Source organism: Artibeus jamaicensis, unplaced genomic scaffold, assembly GCF_021234435.1.
Source record: "Artibeus jamaicensis isolate MK-2021 breed Jamaican fruit bat unplaced genomic scaffold, CSHL_Jam_final scaffold_537, whole genome shotgun sequence".
In the NCBI taxonomy this organism is placed as follows: Eukaryota; Metazoa; Chordata; class Mammalia; order Chiroptera; family Phyllostomidae; genus Artibeus; species Artibeus jamaicensis.
In genome coordinates, this window is record NW_026522047.1 from 30,356,957 (window position 1) to 30,381,307 (window position 24,351).

The 24,351-nt window shown below is 36.6% G+C and overlaps 1 protein-coding gene across 2 annotated transcripts in view; it reads right to left on the bottom strand.

Moving 5' to 3' along the window:
• Positions 1–24,351, bottom strand: part of SPOCK3 (SPARC (osteonectin), cwcv and kazal like domains proteoglycan 3) — a 299,078-nt gene that overhangs the window by 160,387 nt on the left and 114,340 nt on the right. For both annotated transcript variants that reach the window (XM_053658095.1, XM_053658094.1), the window contains exon 3: positions 20,868–20,913. In XM_053658095.1, the coding sequence (XP_053514070.1) occupies positions 20,868–20,913 (46 nt within the window). The remainder of the gene's footprint in view (positions 1–20,867; positions 20,914–24,351) is intronic.

Below are 24,351 nucleotides of genomic sequence, written 5' to 3' on the forward strand. Positions count from 1 at the left end.
GACCTGTATCCAGTGAGAATGTCAATTTAACTTAAAATAACAATTCTCTAGCTAGAAAAAAATTACCAAAGTTTAATCTATCTGCATATAAAGCAATACAGGCCTGGCAGGAGACAACAGATTGATCGATTGATCAATGCTTCTCTCTCACATTGATGTCTGTCTGTCTCTTTGTCTCCCTCCCTTCTATTCCTTCCTCCCTCTCTTACATCAATGGAAATAGCCTCAGGTGAGGGAAAAAAGAGCAATGCTAGATTTATCTTAAAGGGCACACATATTTTAAACTAATCAACAATTATGTAGTTTTCAGAGTGAAAAAAATAGTCAGAGTGCTTGAATAAAAATGGTAATTTATCTCCACATAGAATTTTTAAATCTTGAGGCTCTTCATATACTAAGCAATTATTTTGTCAACAAACACATTTGTACTTAAGTATATATTGAGTAATGTATTAGTTCCCAAATTAACATTTACCCATTGATAGACTATTCTGTTTCCATAAATTAGTTTAAAACTTTATAGGAACCATTCAGTGTAAGTTAAAATCAAAATACACTTGACTAGTGATTAGTAAGTAAAAAAGAGCTGATTGTCAATAGAAAGAAAACACCACCAGGGTTAAAGTCTTGGGGTAAAAGGTCAAAAGAACAAAAAAAATGTTGTTTCTTCTACAAACTGTGAATACCTCAAGGACTTGACATATCATTATATTTTTTGTTTTATGCTTTATGACTTTTATTATTTTTGTGTGGTTATCACGAAACCTAAATGTAATCAATATTTAGACTAAAGGGCTTTGTTTGAAGGCAGGGCCAAAATAAGTCACAATAAGCAGATGAAATAATGTACAAGTTGATGCAAAACATGTATATCTTCTAGGGTGTGAAATAGAAATCTCACCTCTAGCTCAGCAGAGGTCCCCTATAGGACATACTCTCTTTCCAGAGCTTAAAGGAAATTGAAGAACTCCCATTAGACACTCTCAGGTGGATTAATCATGTACAACTCCTCGGGCAAATCCACCTCTGACTGTGTGTCTCTCATGTCATATCAGGCTGTCCTCTGAGCCTGAAATCTAGTGTGCAATTTCTTTAATCCTGGTAATTATTTCTCCAGCTTTCTTCCCTGCAGAATCCTTACCATTAGCTTTTCCTAGGTTTCTGGCTTCAGAATTAGATGTGCTCTGGTTTAGCCAAATCTTCATTTTCATCCCAAAGGTTAGATGTCCTGTGTTTTTAACATTAATACAGTGGCCAGCTAAAATCTGCCTTCTAATGTGGCTACTATCAGGAGTTCTGCAAGTACTACTTTTTTTTTCTCAGATTTCTGCAACCCCATTATTCTACGTAGGCAACTCTGTTCCAAGCCATCTACATGAATAACTGCCTCTTCCCCAATCCTACAGAGGCTAGACCAGAATTAAATTGTTTTCCAAAGCTTAAATAATATCATTAAAGATTATATTGAGCTTTTGCTGAATGCAACTGTCGATGAGATAATCCTGTTTTTAACCTTTGCATTTTAAATTTTTATGAAAGACCATTTATCTTGTAAAAAAATAATCATAGTCTCCCTACTGATAGTTTTCCAGTCATAGAAGATCACATCCATAATAATACTCAGAAATTGCCTCAATTACTTGAGTTCTGTTTAGTACACATTATGATATGTTAAAATATATTTCCCTGGATATATATAGGACTCATCGTCTGGCTTCACAGTTGCCTTTACCCACTTTTTTCCCCTTTTCTAAATTAAACAGAAAACACCCAAAGTTTCAGGGTTTCTTCTCCTGAATATATGTCATTTGTCTTCCGCGACCTCATTTCTTTATTTAAATCCATACTGCAGCCTTTTTCAGAGTCACAGCTTCAACTAGAAACATCTTTCAGTCCTACTGTAAGCCAGGTGCTAAGAAAAACAAAACAAAACAAAAACCACTTTAGAATATTCTCGCTGACAGAGTGATTGGGGATGATTTTAGACTTCTATTCAGAGGTCTCTGAAATAAAAGACTTGCGGTACAGTGGGTTTTAAACAGGTTGTCCTCTGACATATAAATCTACTTAAATAGAAGGATCTACTTTTTATTTGCTTTTTACCCTTCTCTGCCAAGTATAATCCACTGCATTGAAAACGTACAACTATGGGTATGGAAAGATATAAAGTCACATATTGTTTATATTACTCTATATTCTAATGAAAACTTATGATTTTCTAGATTTTTATGGTTTAACATTGTTTTTAATTAGATAGATTGTGTGGGGGGGGCCCTTCTCCTGTTGTGGCCCCAACACTGCTAGAGATCCACAGTGCTTCCGGGTCATGTAACTTTAGTCTCAGGGATTACATTGAGTATTTCTTCCTCTCTGGGTAAGGTTTGGGGATCTGGGTGCTTATTTTCTTCTGACTGCCTGAAAAAACTTGACCATTATTGGGGGGGGGAACACGGGCTGAAAACCTAGGCTTATATACGCATTACTTAGAGAAGGGATTGTTGGTCTGGGAATTTGAGGCTGTGTCTGCACTGCTCTTTCCCACGGAGGCCATCCTTAAAGTAGGGGAGAAAGTAAAGAAATTTGCTTGTGGTTCATTCAAATTATCCAGATCAAAGATTTTACAGCAACATTCCCTAACCTTCAAGATTTTTCTTTTGCAATATCCCAAAGCATCTCCCACATGGCTGCCCAGATTAGCCCACTGCGTTCAGAGTTCAGATTCCATATGCAACCTTCTCCAGCAAAAGAGTCCAGAGACTCTCTGACTCTCCACTGCAGGGGCCAAGTGGAAGGGAAAAAAAGAAGCTGCTATAGATTAATGTGTCACCTAGGACAACTGACCTAATAAGAGGAAGTGGCTTTGACCTTTGAAGAAAACCTGGTTCATACCAACTGTTTAATTTGACATAATTTAGTTAAACCAAATATTTTCCTGAATGTCTCTCCAAATCCAATTTCATAAAGTGAATTTTTAGTTCATAAGGTCAAAGACTTTTCAGGTCCTTTTTTAGAAAAAGAAAACTTTTGTGTTTGCTTTTCACCTGCTGACACAATGACAATATACTGGCTGCCAAAATAAAAAAACCTTCACAGAAAATGCAGTTATGTGTTATTAACATATAGAAGCTTCAGAAAAAGTTATCTAGCAGGGCCTCAAAAGGATCATTTTCAACAGGCACAAACTTATAAAGGCCCAGAGACAGACAACAGGCCCCAGAAAGGTCACGGCATGGCTACAGTGAAGAACAGACTGACAACTTCAGGTACAGGAACTTCAGGTACAGGAACTGAGTGTCCTCCATGGCCCAGCCTCTCCCGCAGCTCAGCCGGCTGCACCCTGTTACAGTTTCCTGCAATGCAGCTTCTATATAGCAAGGTACTTTCCATTGGATATAAGTGAAATTGATTAAAACTGGCTTAACCAAAGGAAAAAAAGTTAGAGAAAACCATGAATGCAGCTCATTTGAGATGAGGCTGGACACAAGGCCCAAAGTGTACAATTAGGATTAGGTTCTCCTTGCTTCGCCTTGTACACTGAGCTCCAACATTCAGCATTCTTACCGAGGTGGCTCTGGTTATCTCTCAAGCTCCTTAATAGCATAGAGGTTTCCCTGGCAAAAATCTACTTTCCCTGTCGTCTAATTGTGCTGCACATCCCAGAACTGAAATGGCCCAGTCTGGGTCATGCTCTCATTCCTAAACTAGCTGTTGAGAGCCGGGAGCAGGAAGGCTCTGCTCAGTCCATTCTGGGTCACTTTCCCACTCCCTGGTTTGGGAGTGAGCTTGACATAAGGGGACATTATGGTCCAAGGGTAAGAGTGAGGCATATTCTCCCGGAAGAACATCAGGATGCTGAAGCCAGAAAAATAGATGTTGCTTGAGCAGGAACATTTATCCAACACACATACACTCTTTAAATAAAACGTTATAAAATAAAGAATTCATGCATTAAAGGTTACAATTAACACACACTATTTTAATATCTAGTTGAGGAAGATATTAGTTGGTTTGTACATCGGTACTTATGCTTATGTGTATGTGTAGGGAGTATGTGTAGCAATCTTAGGAATTATTTAAATATTATTATTATTATTTTTAATATATTTTATTGATTATGCCATTACAGTTGTTCTATTTCCCCCTTCATTCCCCTCCACCCTGCACACCCCCTCCCCCACCAATACCCCCCTTTAGTTTATGACCACGTATCACAAGTTCTTTAGATTCTATATTTCCCATACTATTCTTGCCCTCCCCCTATCTATTTTCTACCTACCATCTATGCTACTTATTTTCTGTACCTTCTCCACCCTTCTCCTCCTCCCACTCCCCTGTTGCTAACCCTCCATGTGATCTTCATTTCTATGGTTTTGCTCCTGATTTAGCTGTCCTCTTAGTTTGCTTTCGTTTTAGGTGTGGTTGTTAATAACTGTGAGTTTGCTGTCCTTTCACTGTTCATCTTTTTTATCTTCTTTTTCTTAGGTAAGTCCCTTTAACATTTCATATAATAAGGGCTTAGTGATGATGAACTCCTTGAATTTGATCTTAAGGGCTCTGAGTTGTTCTTAAGCCATGTTTTGAACTGTTCGTGCCTGTTATGTATGAGGAGTGGAGCCTTAGTTCACCAGGGCGGGGCCACCCAGGTCGTTGGTTTGTGACTCTGTATGTGGGGGCAGGGTCAGAGAGAGACAATGGCGGTTCCCTCTGCTGCTTCACACCGCTGGGGTCTGTACAGTCTGTCTCACCACTGCTAGCTCCTTAACCGGTTTATCTGTGCGCAAATGTGTGACCACGGTCCGCCCTCAGTGGGTCCGCCCACTTTTTCACACCTGGGATCCGCCCAGGGCTGCTGGTGCACCTGGGTCACGCACCAGGGTCCAGTGGATCTTTCCTGCCCGACCCTACTCTGCTGCTGGCTCTGCCCCTCTTACCAGTTTGGCTAAAGGGTTCGTTGTTGTCAGACTTCCGTGTAGTTCAATTTTCTGTGGTGTGGCTGCATTTTTGTTGCTAAAACTTTGTTGTTTTTAAACTTGGCTGTGTGAGAAGACGAAGTGCTTCCACCTACACCTCCATCTTGTCCTAGGGCTGCCATAACAAAGTCCTACAACCAGGTGGCTTATAAAAGCAGAAATTTATTCTCTCGAAGCTCTGGAGGCTTGAAGGAGATTGGTAGTGTTTGTTTCCTCCCTGTCGTCTTAGAAGGACACCAGCCACATTAGATTAGGGCTCACTCTCAACCAGCATGACCTCATCTTAACTTGATTATATTTACAAGGACCCTGTTTCAAATAGGGTCACATACAGAGCGCTGGGGTTAGGACTTCACTTACCTTTTGGGAGGACAAATTCAACACATAATATGACCCTTACTTTATAAAAGACTTAAGATCTAATAGAGGCTCATTAACCCAAAGTTCATTTTTAGAAATAACATAATATATAAAATGTGTGTTATTTTATATATGTATTATTTCCTTCCTAATGTTTTCAATTTAAAATGAGCAAGGGATAAAAATGTATGCAGAAGTTCCTGCCTCCATTACTAAAAAATATGCTCAGAAGTTACACAGTATAATATAAACTTAGTTTTGAAGCTTTTAAGTGGAAATTATGTTATGCTCATCAGTTCCTTTTTTGATAGTGTTAACAATTTAGAATGAAAGATGTTACACTTATTTTAAATATTTGAGAAAACATTTTTAAAATATGCTCATAGTATATATGAGGCCTATCCAGAAAAAGTCCAGCTATTGTTAATATAACCGAGACTGGTTTATTCAATATGGATGTAACTTGTCAGCCAAGGAGAGTGGAGTGGGATGCACATATGTGAACAATGACGACTTCGCTGTACTAATCAGTGGGTACATTAGACCACCTTGAGTGAGCATATGTACTGTGTGGCTGCAGCATTCAAAGTGACTGAGCGAGTAGAACAACGAATCTACATCGGATTTTGTATTAAGCTTGAACATTCCTCCATGGACACTCTTTGGATGATTCAGAAGGCCACAGCTGTGGCCAACTAGAGATTGGCAGCTTCATCACAACAATGTTTCTGCTCATGCATCACGTCTCATGCAGAGTATTTTAGCAAAACATCAAATCACCCAGGTGACTCAGCCTCCCTACAGCCCAGATATGGTACTCTGACCCTTCTGGCTTTTCCAAAAACTAAAATCACCTTTGAAAGGGAAAAGATTTCAGACCATAAGTGAAATTTAGGAAAATATGGTGGATTAGCTGATGGCAATTGGGAGAATTGTGTGAAGTCCCAAGGTACCTGCTTTAAAGGGAACTGAGGTTCATGGTCCTATGTACAATGTTTCTTGGATCTTGTATCTTCTTCAATAAACATCTCTATCTTTCATATCACTTGGCTGGACACCTTCTGGACAGACCTCGTATACACAGCACATGTTGAATAAACAATTAAGGTACAATTGAGCCTAAATGGCAGCTTATGGGCTTTCCCACCTATTCTCTTCTACCACTTTATTAATTATCTCTTGGAATCCTTCAGGCCTAAAGTTAAGTGTTAATCTGCAAACATTACCTTTGGTTTTTGGTTAATTAACTTTTCCACATTTGCAGAGCTAATCATTAGTACAACTCAGACTAAAACCCAGTACTGATTTTCCAGTCCACAACATTTTTCTAAAATTATGCTGCCTCCTATCTTATAATAAAGGTCACTATGAAATTTTGAACATGTTGTCTCCTATCTTGCTTTAAAATTTATTTTAGTTTCTAAGTGTTTCAGCCTTAACTGCAAATACAACCAACCCCACTGCAGCACAGCAATAATTAGCACCTTTTTACAATGATGATTAACATTACAGGTGATCATTTTGGAGCACCGTATTGTAGGGAGGCACAAGACTACGTGATTAATGACATGAGTTCTAGTTCTAGATGTGCAACTTAATATAAACGGTTTGCATTATAATTACTTAATATAACTTTGGGCAAGTCCCTTAATTATTAAGTGACTGTGAGGTTAGGGATAGCAAGTCTCATTTTTCTAATCACATAAAAACTTTGTTAGCTTCAAGTTAGAATGTAGGCAAAAACTGCAAACTATTACAGACATAATACTTATTAAGTAATATTTAGCCAGCCAAATGTATGATTATGAAGTATTTTAAAATAAATTTGATAAAGTTTCTAACAAAGATTTAACCAAATATTATTCTAAAATATTACCTCTGAAAATTTAATTTGAAAATTAAATTCATCCTCTCAGTGACAAATTACTGCTCTTTTAGAAACTAATATAAATGAAAATTATTGGGGAAATTAAGTGCTATAATATCAACATACATATTCAAAGACTCAATCCTTAACATGCCATTCACAGGACTTACAGAACACTGGAAAAATAAAACTTAAAGGCTAACACTTGGAAATCATCCTGTGCCACCTCCTAATTTTAGAGACCAGAAATTAGAAACCCATATACTTTGATTAAATGATCTGATCTCCAATGTCAATGGCAGCTTCCTCAGGAGATCTAACTTGAAGCTGCGTTGAGTGACCAAGAATACAGCCAAGGCCCCTGGCATGCAAGCCGGTCCTGATGCGGAGGAAGTGTGTGTGTCTGGAGAAGCCTCGGAATTTAGAATCAAGGGAGACAGATGTGAACTCAGACTCCTATTACAAATAGCTGTAGGGTTGGGGGAAATTATTTCCTCTCATTAAGTATCAGTTTTACTTCTCTTCATAATGGAAACAATAATATTTTTTAAAAACATGGGAGCAAAGTAAAAACAATAAAGATAGAAGTTAATGTGAGAATTGAGTGGAATAACAACTAAATGTTCGTGGTTGGGAATAGGTGTTCAACAACTGACAACTGTTATTATTAATTTTTAAACTCATGAAAATTATGCTCTAACAAGATAAGCATAATAAGTAGGTTATTTTGGTATCCAACCCTTTTTATAAAATCACTGATAAATTAACAGAGGCTACATAATATCTTGGAAGACAGTAGAACTAGTATCCAGAAGATCTGAATTCTAATCTCAGTTGTATTTATCAATATTTGCGTCATCTGAGCAAATTAAAATACAAATTATGCCCACATTAGAATTAGCAACACCCTTACTCCACTTACAAATTTTGATTTTTGTGTGTGTGAGATGGTCAAGTGAGAGATTTCATGTGAAAATGCTTCTTGGAAAATGCTCAACAAGCCAAAAAACTGTCAATAAAGCATAAATTTAAGTTATAATTTAAATGTATTTAAAAATAATTTCCTTAGTAAACACTGCATAAAACAGACAAGTTCATCTGCTTGCATTTGGTTGAGATAAAATCAAATTCTGAAGTCCATTCTTCATTCAGTCCTTTAATTAGATATGTCAAATGTATTAATAAATATCCCAAAATAATCAATAATACAATGTCATTGCTGCTTACAGAACACTGAATTAAAAAAACAAAGCAAGAAATGAAATAGAGTTATGTAACAATTTTTTTTTAACTTTGGCCAGGAACAGGCCTGGGTCGGAAGCATTTATGTTGGAGGGTCCATGAAAAGTAGCAAGTCCGTGCACTGAGGTATGGGCTCCCGCATATGTACATAAAATATTCCACAGGTAAGTTTCCTGAGTGGCCTTATTGAAAAATAAAAACGATTGGCCAATATGTCCACAATCCTCTTATCCATACTTATACCACCCCCCATAAAGTAAAATTATAAATTCTTAAAATTAAAAAATGGACTATATCATCAAAAATGATCAAGTGATTCTTAACATATGCACAGAATTTCTAGGAAAAAATAAAAAGACTAATTGACTAAGTTTATTTACAGATGTTTATAAGGGTTACAGGTTGAAACATCTAAGGGAAAAATAAGTTATGCAAATACATGGTGTAAGGATGTAGAGCAATAGGAATTCTTATTAATTACAGGTGGGGATGCAAAATGGTATAGCCACTTTATGATAGACTGAGGCGAAAAAGAAAGGCTGTTGGGTGTTCCCTTGAAAAATCAAACATACTCCTTCCGTATGATCCAGCAATTACACTGCTGGGTATTTACCTGAAAAAAGTTGAAAACTTCAGCCCACACAGAAACCTGCACCGGGATGTTTACAGTAGCTTACACAGAATTGCAAAACTTGGTAGCAACCAAAACGTTCTTCAGTAGAAATGGATAAACCATGCTACATCCATATAATGGGATATTATTATTCAGGGCTAAAAGGAATGATCTATCAAGTCATGGAAAGATACGAAAGAGCATTAAACTCATATTGTTAAGTGAAAAAAGCCAATCTGAAAAGGCTGTACACTATATGAGTCCAGCTGTATAATGCTCAGAACAAGGCAATAGTGGACACAATAAAAATATCAGTGGTTGCCCCGGGGTAAGGGGAAGGGAAGGGAGAAGAGACAGAGCACAGAGGATTTTTAGGGCAGTAAATACACTGTGGATAAAACTATAACGATGGAAACATCTCATTATACATCTATCAGAACCTGTTGGAGGTACAGCACTAAGAATGCACCCCAGTGTAAACTGTGGACTTCGGGTGATTACGAGGTGTCACTGCAGGTTCATCGACTATAACAAACGTGCCAGTCTGGCGGGGGGTGTGAATGATGGGAGAGACTAGGCATGTGGTGAGGGAAGGGAAAAAGGAAATTCTCTGTCACTTCAACTCAATGCTGTTGTTAACTGAAAATAAAAACAAAAAGTCTATTTAGAAAAAAAAAACCTTACTAAAACTTGTTTAAAGGAATATCTACATGCCCAAGCTTTCCCATTTCATTTAAAATGTAACAGAAATAAATGTCAAGGTATTATATGTTGGGGACCTCTCTGTGTTGTTTCAGAGACTGCAGCCCGGTGAGAGCAGGCTCTGAAAGGGGCTAGTAAGTCTCCCTGGAAAACCAGGTAACCGCGGTGGCAGACATGACCCGACTCTTAACACCAAGGGTTCCCATGGGAACCAGGCCTGAAATGTGTATTTTATCCTTTGAAGCCTGCTCTGCCTATAGCCCTGTTGATATAAACCGGATATTTAAGTTCAAGGCATAAGGAGTGAACTCGTTATCTCATGAAATGAGGGGACAGCATGTCTTACAGACCTGGACCTATGACAGATCTGTGTTCCTGCCACAGTTATCTATAGATAATACCTGTTTTTGTGTGACTGGGGCCTTTTGACATTGATTGATGAGGTATACATGTATATACCAACACATACCATTCCCAGTAAAAGCCATCTGGGAGAAGGGCCCAGCATTTCCCCACTAGAGGGAATAGCCACCCCCTTTCCCCCAGGAACAGCAAGATTGTGTCCAGGACGGTTTATCTTCCATTCTGGGCATCCGGGAGAGCTCTGTGGGAAGGAATTCCTCCTACAATTATAGGTGAAACACTGATCTTTTTAACATCATCACCACACTCAAAAAGGTAACTTTTCTATCAAATTATTTTAACATGAAAAAAAGAAATTTAATTATAATAGGAAGAGAGAGTCCTCATATTATTTTTTAAGTCTGTTTTTAAATTATATAAAACTGAGTTTCAGGTTAACAATGGAAAAGCTAGAAAATAAAGCCTGGCATAACTCCAAGACTTTTTTTTGTTCTTGCTTTTAAGCACACTATACTGTGGTACCTAGAAGTCTAATTTATTTCATTGTGTTAGTAATAAAATTGTTAATATATCCTGCTTAATATCATAAAGTAACAGCTTGTTGTATCCAGTGCCTTGAACATAATAAATTTCTCTAAATTTGTCAAGGAAGATAACTTTTCATATAAACTCTCAAAATAATTATTGTGCCAGAATGGGGAGGCCAATAATTTCCTTGATGGCTCTGGCTATTAAAATATTAAATAAAATAGAAAAATATATATTATGCCAGAACAAAAAAAAAGTTTTTATAAATAACAGTAGTAAAAGTTTACTTAAAACCATGGGTTTTTTTTCCCACAGGGAATATGAGAGAAAAAGAAGGAAAAAATACTGAACATTTTACACATTTTTATGTGTATCTTACAAACATTTAGTTTCACAACCCTGCAAATTAGAACTGTATTCATATTTTATCAAAGGGAAAACAACTTCACCCTGGTTAAACTGCTTGCATAAGGTAATTTCGCCTGTATTGTCAAAGCTGTGATTTGAACTGCTGACTACATGGTACAGTCAAATTAATGTCCATCCAACTACCCTTCCTGTCAATCATTTACTTCAGCTACCTTGTAAAATACTAAAGCACAGAAGAGGAGGAGGTCCTGAGCAGAACCCTCAAGAAACAGGCTGAGAAGAAAGAAAATAAAATAAAACCAGGGACTAAAAAGCAAATTAGCAATCTAGCAAAATGCAAAAACTGTGAAATGTTAGAGCCAGAAGAGACTGTGACCGTAACACTCCAGCCTCTGTGATGAGCAGGAGAGAATTCTAATCAAAAACAATGATCAATTTTAAAAATAATTAAAAGCTTCTCCAATGACTCTCATGCAAAAGGATGAATGTACTCTCTCTTGATCAAGTACATAAACTAAAAATGGAAGAGAATAAAAGAAATTGTAGTTTAAGAGGCAGTTTTCAAATAATAAGTGCTATGAGAGAATGGAATGGCATTTCCAAATAGAAAGTCTAATTCAAGGCTGGACATCCAAGACACTGAAGAGGTAAAAGTTCTTTAATTTTTGTCCTGGTTTTTGTGGTTCAGTGGATTGAGTGCCAGACTATCAAACAAAGAGTTGCTGGTTCAATTCCTAGTCAGGGTAAATGCCTGGGATGTAGCCCAAGTCCCTGGTGGGGGGCAGTGTGAGAGAGTCAACCACACCTTGATGTTTCTCTCCATCTCTTTCTTTATCCCTTCTCCTCTCTCTAAAAATGTCTCTCTTTATTTTTTAAAAAGTCCCTTAAATTTATTAGTGATTAGGCATAGTTACCTCTAAGCTTCACTGCTAATGTTCTAAAGACACACGTACTTCTTTTCTACATTGCATATAAGGAGATAGGGTGAGAGTTCCAGTCAGGAGATTTCAATGAAAAGTACCCTGCTGGTTGGAATACAGACTGGTGCAGACAGTGTGGAAAACAGTATGGAATTTCCTCAAAAAACTAAAAATGGAACTGCCTTATGACCCAGTGATTCCACTGCTGGGAATATACACTAAGAATCCTGAAACGACAATTCGAAAGAACTCATGCACCCTTATGTTCACAGCAGTACAACACACAATAGCTAAATGTTGGAAACTTCCCAAGTGCCCACCAGTAAATGAGTAGACTAAAAACTTGTGGTAGGTTTACACAGTGGAATACTGTGCAGCAGAAAGAAGGAAGTCCTACTTTTTACTACAGCAAAAGGATAGACCTGGAGACTATTATACTAAGTGAAATAAGCCAGTAGGTGAAAGACAAATACCATATGAACTCACATAACTGGAATCCAATAAACAAAACAGAACCAGAGATATGGAAGCATTGACAGACTGATAGTTGTAAGAGGGAAGGAGAGAGCAGGGAAATGGCAGAAGGAAGGAGGAAGGGACTAGTCGAAGAACATGTATGAATGGCCCATGGACATGGACAAGGAGGGAGGAGGTAACTGTGGTGGAGTGGGGTGGGCTGGGTGGAGGTGGATAAAAGGGAAAAACACTGGGACAACTGTAACAGAATAAACAGTCAAAAATAAAATAAGGACAGTGACTTCTAAGAAAAAACACAGAAGCTGTCACACACCTTTGAAGCCATTTCTTGTCTTACAGATACACTGTAACTTATTCCCAAGGGATGGAATTACACCCCAATGCAACAACCCTGGCACTTATTAGGTAACAATTATATGTGAGTGCAAAGTCTATATTCCTATGCTCTAAAAACTAGAATACAAGTTCCCAACCCTCCCTCTTCTGTACTACAGCCATTCTAAATATAATCCAATGCATATCCAATGATCGGCCCTTTGGTGACTTACATTCCTGTGTCACTTCCACCATGTCTTTTCATGAAAAAAAATGTATGTCTGAGGGGAGAAACAGACCAGAAATATGCATATAGCTGAGCTGAGTCCAAAGCAGTATTGCATAATGAAGGAGAAAATGGACTTTGAAATCTACTAATGCAAGATTTCAAACCTGGCCACAAACCTCATTAGCTTTGTTGCCTTTATCAACCTCTCTCAGCTCTGGTTTCCTTTGTCAATCACAGAATATATCTAACTTTTTAAGGTTAGTACAATTCTCATATATATATATAAAACACCAGTCACATAGATAATAGGTAGTGCTTGTTTAATGGAAACAACAACTTTATCTTGGGGGGGGGCGGTTCTTGATTCCCACAATCCATTCTCGAACCCCTTTTGCACCTCCTTCTGGCACTGGATCTGAAAAGGTGAATATGTTTTTAAAAATTCCCTGACACTTTTGTTTGCCTTCAACAGAGTAGACATTTTAACAGAAATCTTCTCAGTACTCCAGAGCAGAGTAACTGAAAGGAATTATTTTGGTGATCTGTTGCTTGTGCCTTGTGATTCTCAGCTGTATCTGCATAAAATAATACACTGCAGAGTTTAAAACTTAAACAGATTTACAGCCATCGGGATGGATATTATTTTTTAAAAAGCAAAGAATAACAAATGCTGGTGAGACTGTCGAGAAATTGGGACTCTTCTGCATTGCTGGTGGGAATGTAAAATGACGCAGCTACTAAGGAGAATGATATGGTTGTTCCTCAAATAATTAAGAAGAATTGTTAGGTGATCCAGCAATTCTAACATCTGGTATGCTAAAAATAATTGAAAGCACAGATTCTAAACTGATATTTGTACACCAATGTTGATAGCTTCATTTTCACAAAAACCAAATGTGGCATCAACCCAATTATTCACCACTGGATGAACAGATAAACAAAATGCAGTACACAATGAGGTCTGTCCAGAAAGTATCCAGCCATGCACTGTGAAAAATAGACACTTATTGAAGATGATACAAGACACAAGAAACACTGCACATGACAATGACACCTCAGTCCCCTTCAAAGTAGGCACCTTGGGACCTAACACAGTTCTCTCAATTGCAATCAGCTGCCCCATTGTATTTTCCTGAACCTCATTTACAGTCTGAATTTTTTTTTTCCTCCAGAGACGATTTTAGTTCTGGGAAAAGCCAGAAGACTTTGTTGATTTGAAGCCCATGCATGCTCAACATTCTCAGGTGTTCTGCTTGTCTCAGGCCTTCCAGGACGTGAATCACTTTCAACAGATCCTCAACCATCTTTGAAATATTTGTGCCACCCTTTTATTTGTGCTGCACTCATTGTGCTGTTTTGGGAAAGCCTTCTGAATCATCTGAATAGTTTCCATGGAGGAATGTCCAAGCTTAATGCAAAATTTGATGCAGATTCCTTGCTCTACTCACTCATTTTTAATATCACAGCCACAAAGTACACATGCTCACTCAAGGGTGTCGACCATCCCCACTGACTAAAACAGTGAGGTCATCATTGTTCACACATGCACATTCCAGTCCACTCTCCTTGCCTGCCAGGTTTCATCAATACTGTGCAAACCATTCTTGTTAATAGCTGGACTTTTTCTGGACAGACCTTGCATATATAGAGTATTATTCAGCCTACAAAAATAAGGAAATTCTAACACATTTACAACATAGATGAACCTTGAGCACATAATGGTAAAAGTAAAAGAAGCTAGTCACAAATATTTTATGATTCTACTTATATGAGAAATGTAGGCCAGTCCAATCCATAGAGACAGAAAGTAGAATGAATGGTGGTTGCCAAGGGCTGGGAGGATAGAGGAATAAGGAGTTATTGTTTAATCAGTACAGAGTTTCAGTTTGAGAAGAGGTAAGAGTTCTAAAGAAGAATGTTGGTGATGTTTGCACAGCAACGTAAATATAGTTAAAATGGTAAAATATTTTATATATTATATATATTAAAATTTTTTAATTAAATAAATACAAACTCAATGTGCTCAGAATCTGATCCACCTAAATTATAACACCATTTTTAGGGACCAAGCCTAAGCAACTGTATTTTTAAATGAGTGCTTCATATTCATAAGTTCAGGGGGGACTAAAAATCACTCCGTAAGCCAGTGGAGGATTCTTGACAAAAATACAACTTCCTATATGAATCTAGTGATTTTTCAACCTTCGCAGTATTTATTACTACGCTAGACTATCAAGGTTTGAAGGATAAGAATATTGTTTTCTTAAATATCTCAATACCTTTTGTATATCTGATCACCTCCTTGCTCTATAAATTAGATTGACAATTTAGTAACATATAAGATCATTAAAAAGGAATAGACATAATTTGCCTTCTTGCACACCTATGTAGGTTACTGTAATATAAACCAAATGAAGTATTATTTATCTCAATTTTATCTTCGAAATTAAAAAGGCAAACCTTTATACAATCTTTATTATCTATGGAGAAAAAAAGCAGTATTCGACATAGAACAAAATAATCATATTTTTGATTTTATGAATTATGGTGAACAAATCAAATACTCTTTGTATAAATAAATCAAAATTAGATGAGATGAAATACATTTCCCACGCAGAAGCCCTATGTAGTTCTTATGAACTGAATCTGACACAGAGTAAAGGGACAAGCAATTTCGTATTCTAGGTTGAATTCAATGTGCGTCCAGGTTTTCCAGAGGGTTTCTGAAAGCCAAGGCTCCCAAACAGATGATTGGGAGCATAAAATGTAAACATAAAATGTATGATAGAAACTGACATGACTGTCAGCTCTGAGTACCCAAACAGGCAATTATTTCAAAACTGTACAAAAATCCCAAATCAATTCTTTTGAGTTGATCAAATAATAAGTCAAATCAAATAATGGTTCAGAAATTTCAATTTTAGGAAATATTATAATTATATAGTCATCTCTGCATGTTGTCACCACTGAATTTCGATTCTGGGAACGCCAGTATTTCCACTAGAAAATGCCAAAAGGCCCCAATATCTTCAACAAAGCAGCACTGTGGCACTACCATGCCTCTATTGTGAAGCCTGCATCAGACCCACCTATTGTTTCAGACTTTGGTCAAAAATACCATCTGAACACATGGAAAAAAAAAACTCCTCATGTAAACAAGTGAAAATTAGAGGCATCAGGGAGAGAGGCAATATATACATGGTGAAATCCACTCTTTTGGTGCCTTACGAAGTATTGTAATACATTTTTAAGAAGGAAAAGACAGGTTGGGGGTGTATTTTCTCAAATGCCAGTCTTTTTCCATTTCAGAAATAATTGCAGGTATAATACAAGGACATCCAACCCAAGGCCCACAGGTTGCGGCCCAGGATGGTTATGGATGTGGCCCAACACAAAATCGTAAAGTTAGTTTAAAAACTTTTCTTTTTGCTTATCAGTTTTCATTGGTATTTGTGTATTTAATGTGTGGCCCGAGACAACTCTACTTGTTCCACTGTGGCCCAGAGACACCCAAAGTTTACACCCCTGGCAGCTCTGTTCTTTGAATGAAAGCTCCAGAAGAAATCTCAACATCTTCTCCTGTGTAGCCGGAGACTGACTGCAAAGGTGCATGTCAGGATGTGACTGTGGTAGCAAATTTGCAAATGGATGTGAAAAATTAGGAAAATCAGAAAAAGTTCTAAAACTGATCCTGAAAATACAGAAACAACATATGGCTAAGCACATGACCACCCTTTTAAAGAGCCAAGTTCTTTTTCTCACCCCCTCCAATTCTCGCAAGACTAACCCATCTAGATGCAAGGTTAGCCATTAACATACCTATCTGTCCCAGCCTAATTTTGAGCATCTTGAATTAAGCAATGGGCCCCATCACACACCAGTTCTTTAGGAACTTTTGTTAAATTAAATGCAACCTAATGAGCCAGTTGGAGTCAGGCTGCCCTTCCCAGACAGCTCCCAACCCAGGAAGTGAGCACATGGAGAAGCAGCTGTGAAATGGCAGAAGGGTGCTGATCTCGGTCACGGCTGCACTTCTTGCCCCAGAAATCTGCACAAGCAGGTGAAACACATCAATAACATGAACCTGGACTGTCCTGAAATCTCTGGATCTATTTAAATTTCACCTCTTTACTATTAGTCCATTGATTATAATTTGCTGCCATTGAAGATGAGTGGAGAAGCTCCAAGCTGGTTAAAGAGCAAAGTTAGGGAAATACAGAAAGCACATTTTGCTTCCATCTCTTTCACTTCAGGGCACCTAGATACCAAATCCTGCAGGAAAAAAAAGATGCCCACAAAAACAAAACAACAAAACAAAAACAACAAAACAAACCCAGAAACCCTTTTGAATAAAAGGTGAACCTTGTAAACACAGCACTTCAGCTTAAGTAGAGTCTCTAAACAACGGTCAGGAATTACTGCTAAAAACTTCAGTGAGTTATCACTTACACACCCAAACTGACAGGTCATCCAAAAACGAGGAAGGGTTAAGGCAGTGAAGTGAGAAGAAGCAAATCTTTTTAAAGCCACAGCATATCTATGCAAAGAATTCATTAAAATACTTATCATGCTACCACTTGGCTTCATCCATGCATCTCTTCTTCCCTTTGTCATCATAAGCAAAGAATTTATATGCTGTATTCAAGAAGATGCATGTCCTCATTAAAACTATTCTTCAGTCGATTTCTATTGTGTCAATTCATGATTAGCCACGCTAATGAAGAGAAGTAACGGTGTAGGCATTTCCAGTGGAGATAACCAAAGCAATTTATATGTGGCATCAATGTGCTTTATTTTATATTACAGTAGATTTACCATCACCAAAATAGTTTTACTTAAATTCCTTTGAAACCATTATATTTTACCAAAAGCCTTAACTTTTTTGGTACACAAAGTGAAAATGTCTGATTAATGAAAATAAATTTACATAAGCTATGTATGTAAAGCAAAATCACATGGTTATAGTTAAATTTTCGCTTATAGATAAACCAAAAGGTAGATAAGCTATGTATGAACAATCACACCTAGAAGTTATTTTATAGGTGCAAATGTGTGTTTGTGTGTAAAAATATATGTTTGTTTGTATATGTATGTGTGTTCACATTTAAGCATATAGGTACAGCAGAGTTTGGGGCTAAGAAAAAATGCCATGTATATTATGAAATATTAATTAACATTATCATTAGTGCTGCTTTGAATTCTGCATATTTTGAGAAGTAATCTATATAAATGGAAGTAAATGTGATAATAAATATAGTTTAAAATAGCCTAAGTAGAAACATATAAAATGTAATGCTAAGGCAATTTTTTGTCACTCCTTTCATGAAATATGCAAACTCCCCAAAAAGAAAGTGTGAAAAATAAACTTATATTGACGTGCTATGGCAGTTCATAAACCAATTAAAATTTAATATCTAACAAACTATAAACATTCATTAAAAAGTTTTCTAAATTATTTTATATTCAATAGTTCAATCAGGTTTTAAAAATAATACTTGACAGAAGACTCTATTATCAGGAAGAACAAGAAACATATTACAAGTTAACTTATGTCAGGTCTATTCTATCCATACGATGTACTCTATCCTATTCAGAACTAGATGGGAAAACAATAATTTTCCTTACTCTGGGTATGGTCTACCAATGGGTTGGTTTATTTAACTCAAAGCAAAAAAACAAACAAAATAAAAATGCAGGTATCTCAAAATAATTTTTTTTACTATATAACACTTTTCTATATACGTTTACCAACCACACCTGTTCCATCAGCCAAAACTCAGGGTTTGATAGCCTACAAAATACTGTCTAAAACATAGAAACAAAGCTTCAAGCTCTATTTCTAATGACCATTCAAGCAAATACTTATTTTTAAAGCATACACTTAGAAAATTCTGTTAGCATGCCATTATTTTATTATAGAGCTAGCAAGTGAGGAACAGCACCCCACACTAGCAAGGAAGTGGGGTTCCGGGATCAGACTGCCTGGATCCCAATTCGGACGGTCACCTTGGAGAAGTGTGACCTCGGACAAGAGCTTTATCTCCTCCAGTGCCTCACCTTCCAAAATCAGCCTGGCAGGGTTCTTTTCAAGATTAAATGAATATGTTCAATACATAGAACACTGACTCAACCATGTACATTCTTTATAAATACCAGCTACCATCATCTAATGAGCTTCCTCCTTGCCTCATGAAGGTGATGATTTTTGACAAGTTACTAGGTTGAGAGCCTCTTTGAAATTAAAGTACATCAGTTTTAAAGTATATTAAGGTTTAAAAGCATCCCTATAGCAATCTTTTTAATTTTTATTTTTTAGTGAGAGATAAATCACAATTCAATACATTGTCACACACAGAAATAAAAAAACAAAGCATCTTTATTGTAATTGGATGCACTAAGTATGTCAAATTTAAGTGTTAACATCCATTTCATACATAACTCCAATTTTTCAAGGTTTATGATTCTATCATAAAATTCATTTCCCAAGGAAGTTTGCAAATAAATATATCTCAGTACATGTCATTTTTTCATTGTGTGTCTTTTAGTGCCTTTCACTTGACTTATTAGTAGCCAATCAAAATTATTTCTTTTCAGAATTTCAAAATGCAGACACCACAAGCATGCTGGAAAGTAATAGCAAAATCACATAAAGTGCAGGAGAAATAAACTAATGTTACAGAGGGAACTGGATATGCAGGACTGTTTCAAAATGCAGGTTAAGGTCATCGTTGACAGCATTCCCTGTCCAGGTGCACCTGGGGCCGTCCCCTCTCAGAGAAGTTGGCTGTTGTAGCATTCATTCAAAATATTAAATCAAAAGTTTGGAAACATATCGACATACCCTAAGCCTCCTTTAATAACATATTATGACTCCTTCTTTAATATGATCACTATTTTTAGAAGATTTTATTTATTTATTTCTAGGCAGCATGTAAGGGAGGGAGCAAAAGAGGGAGAGAAACCTCAATGTGCAGTTGCCTCTCACACACCCCTCACTGAGGGCCTGGCCTGACACCCACTGGTTGGCAGGCTGGTGCTCAATCCACTTAGCCACACCAGCCAGGGCAATGAGTACTATTTTTAAGTGATGCTACTTCACAGAGAAATTTTTTGTAAGGTTACTATAGGCTATGGAAAGAAGAAATTTCTTTCAAACTTTGAAGAGTTTCCAGTTCTATTGTTCTCTTAAGTGTTTTTTATTACTGTTTATTCCCCTACAGTTTCCTGCATCTCCACCCACCCTCCTTCCCCCAGCAATTACCACACTGTTGCAATTCAGTAAACAAATCTGTTTAATTATTTATATAATCACCTTTGCATTTGAGTTTGAAGTTTCATTCTCACTGTGCAAATGGAAGTACTTCTTTTCTCATGCATATTTCCTGCTTTTTCTTCTCAAGTAATCAAACCAAAACTACAAACTGTATACACAGGTTGTGGGGGGGAAAGGGGAACCCTAATTATTTGTGAGACTTTTCATTTTGACCTTATTATGACCCCAGCTGGGTCTAATCACCAGTCAGGTCTATTTTAAATAAAACAAAAAGAGACATCAAAGCCATATGTTTTGAAATTTTACACAAATTATTTCCAAGTGAATGCACTTGAATATATTTAAAAAGTGGATGAAGTGACTTGTTTCAACTAAGAAAACTGGGAATGGTATCATTCAGAAACCTAAATCAGTAACCTAAGTTATGTATCTAATGAGACATCTTGACATAACCACGTTACTAATTAACTGTATTTCCAGCTACATTATTCTGAAATGAAAGCAATTATTGCATAAAATTTTTCCATTCATCTCAACTGTCCTATTCAGTATTTTAAATAACAAGACAATTAATACCATGTCCAAAACAATAATTATAAACATGTATAATTTTTTATTTAAAAATAATTAGACCCTTACCCTGATCGAAGGCCTTTCCTGGACTCCAAGTGCGAAAATAATCATCCTAAGAGAGAAAATAATGTGGATTGAGTGTACATGAGAAATTAAAATGTAAAAGATTCATATAAAATCTAAAATATGAAATACAGAAGCTGAATACAAACCTCTACTTCCTGCAATGGCAAGCAGCAAATTATAAAAAAAATAAATAAAAAATAAAAAAAGGAACAAGAGAAAAACAACAGTTATCAAAAGAGAACACATTGTTTGCATGTTATAGAAATGTCTTTTTCAATAAATGTGTTCATTTTCAGCATAAGTCAATGGTTACTCTAACAATTTAACTATTTTACATTGCCACTTTACCTAAATATTATAATGCAATACTTTAAACTGCAATTCAATGTGCAATATAACATGCAGATAATTACCCTGAGCTAATAAGCTATAAAAATGTCTTGCCAATTTCCAATTATACAATTTCATTTTCCACTAGTATAATAGTAAATAGAACCATTAATATAGTAGGGAAAACACCAAGTGATTTTCAACTAGTCCATACAGTATAAATATACTTTATGCAAATCAGTCACTTATTAATTGATTATCTAAGGAGTTCATTAAAATGCAATTTGAAGCTTAACAAAATACATACCCAATTCAATGTTGCCTAAAGTTTGAATCTTTGATATGGAAAAGAAACATTACTATGGATTTAGTATGTAGTTTTTAAAAACATGAGCATACAACATAAAAGTGGGGCAAAGTATAGTATAAAAAAAAGTAAAAAGAATAAAGTCAAATGGACTATTTTATTGACTGTTTTTATACCCTAAAACTCTTGTACAAGTACCTCATACATATTACCTTTTACATAAAATAGACCAGGTTTTGCTGTTTAAATTAATAAGCCATTTTCACTATAGTAAGTAAGAGCATCACATGGTGAAGCTGGTTGATGAAGGATGTCCTAGCTCAATACTCTTGGACCCACAAAGCCAGTTCAATGGAAAGCTGCAGAACACAGGAAATGTAGAAAGGCCAAGGAGAGACTGTTTTCATCTCCTTCCTCAATTTTGCTAACATCTTTCAATGTACAGAGAGGAAAACGTGGCATGTATTTTTACAGGCATAAATATATTTCTCTAATGTATTTATTCAAGAATTTTCAATTACTACAAAAGTTGTTCTTTATTGTAATTAATCATTCAGTACCATCTTCTGCAACCCTACCTCACTGACTTCAAATGAAAGAGAAGGAAAGAAAAAAAGAAAGAAAAGCCACAGAAGACATCTATCTGTCTTATCATATATGTTGCCCCAGGGTTATATTAAGAGAGGGGCAGTTATGGCAGACCACTTGGATAGGTTCTGTTCTGCAAAATTATCTGGGATTAAATTAAGGAAGAATAACACCATTGGCTAATTAAATATTGATTGTTTAGTCTCTTTTAAAATAATTTTAGCATAATAGACTACTGGGATTATATCCTAAGAACCCTAAAACACCAATCCAAAAGAACCTATGCACCCCAATGTTTATAGCAGCACAATTTACAATAGCCAAGAGCTGGAAGTAACCTAGGTGCCCATCAGTAAATGAATGGATCAAAAAATTGTGGTACATTTACACAATGGAATTCTATGCAGCAGAAAGAAAGAAGGAGCTTCTACCCTTTGCAACAGCATGGATGGAAATGGAAAGCATTATGCTGAGTGAAATAAGGCAGGTGTTGAAAGACAAATACCATATTATCTCACCTTTAACAGGAAGCTAAACAACAAAACAAACAAGCAAGCAAAATAAAAACAAATACACTGAAATAGAGAACAGGGGGACAGCAACCAGAGGGGAGGGAATTTCAGGAGAAAAAGGGGAGGGATTTAGAGGAACTAGTGTAAAGGACACATGGACAATAGCTGAGGGGGATGGAAATGGGAGGGAGGTGGAGAGCAGGGGGTGGGCTGGAAAGGGAATAAAAGGCAGAAAACTGTATTTGAAAAATAATTAAATTTTAAAAAAGAATTCTTAGAAAACTAAGCTTTCAAATTAAATTACTCCACTCAAAGTCTCTAAACTCATAGCTGAAGATCATAACACACTCATTTCCTATCTTTCCTTTTTTCTGACCATGGTGTATTTCACTGTTTGGAGATCATTCCATGCAGGAACAAGGACTGGAGCTTCTCCTGAAGTGCAACTAAAAGTTGGACAATGAGCACATGAGTGATCGATTTGGAAACAGGAAAACTTGTATTTTAAGGCTGGCTTTACCACTTACTGGCTGTGTGGCTTTAGGAAAGGCGATGATCTAAATCTCAGAACCATGTGAATAAAGTTGGAAAATAACACCTACCTGGTAAGATTACTGCATGGGTTAGTTATAAAAATATATATAAAATACCAGCACAACATCTGGCATAAAGGGGGTGCTAACGCATACCAGCTACTCACAAGGGCCAGGCTCATCTCTGTCAATATCTTTGTGCCTCATCACCACTGGACAAGTTCTCATCACTGCTGATAAAGTCCTTTAGTTTTTTAAAAGAAGCCATAGAGTCTTCATGACATTTGTGAAAGTAATGTCCAAATGTTGGATGCAGACAGTATTTTTAAAGCTACATGTAGCCTGTCCTGTTCATTGCAGACTGTAGCAGTTAATGCAACAAGCCAAGTGTTTCTGCTGTCACCTAAGACTATTCTGCAGTGGTACAGCTGCCAGTGGCATCATCTAAGAAGATGTGGGCATGTTTTTATTGCAATAGTGATACCATCTGTGTCAATAAGGCAGGGATCCAGAGAGGGGAATAGGTGTGAAACTCACATCAACAACACTGGCAACATGAAAGCAACATGTTTAACACAACACATAATGCTTGAAACATGCAACATCTTTGCAGGTTAAAAGAAAAGTGTATGTATGTGTAATGTTATGGCAAAATTCAACCTCAACCACATATAACTTCCTTTAGAATAACATGATCCTACTGGGTTCCTTTTGGACCATAGTTATAAGATCCATAATCATAATATAAAACATGAGTCAGGGTTTTTGGGCTATGTCCAGGGCGATCTCAAAGTTTGGCCTATATGGGTATCTGATACAAAAAAGCAAAATACTGGTAGTTAGCCTATCAGCTATTTTTAGATCATTTTCTTTGTCTTTTTATATCACTGGACTTTTTTTTCCTTAAAAGTGGTTTCACCTCATTAAATTTTAGGAGTTTTGCCAGGATGTGAAATAAAAGTATTTCATGTAAGTGTTTATTCGGGCGCAGTTTTTTTGTGGGTTTTTTTTTGGTCTCAAAGGCTTTGTGTGAATATTGGTTTGTCTCAGGCTATAATTTAGATCCAAAATAAGCTAACTAGGGAGTTAAGAAACAACTGCGAGCAATACCCTCAATTGGAGAAATGCAGGTTTCCATGAGTGAAACTAAGCCTGAGTGTCCCAACAGGCCAAGGTGAATTGTTGTCACTCTTGTTCCAAATCTCGCATCAGTG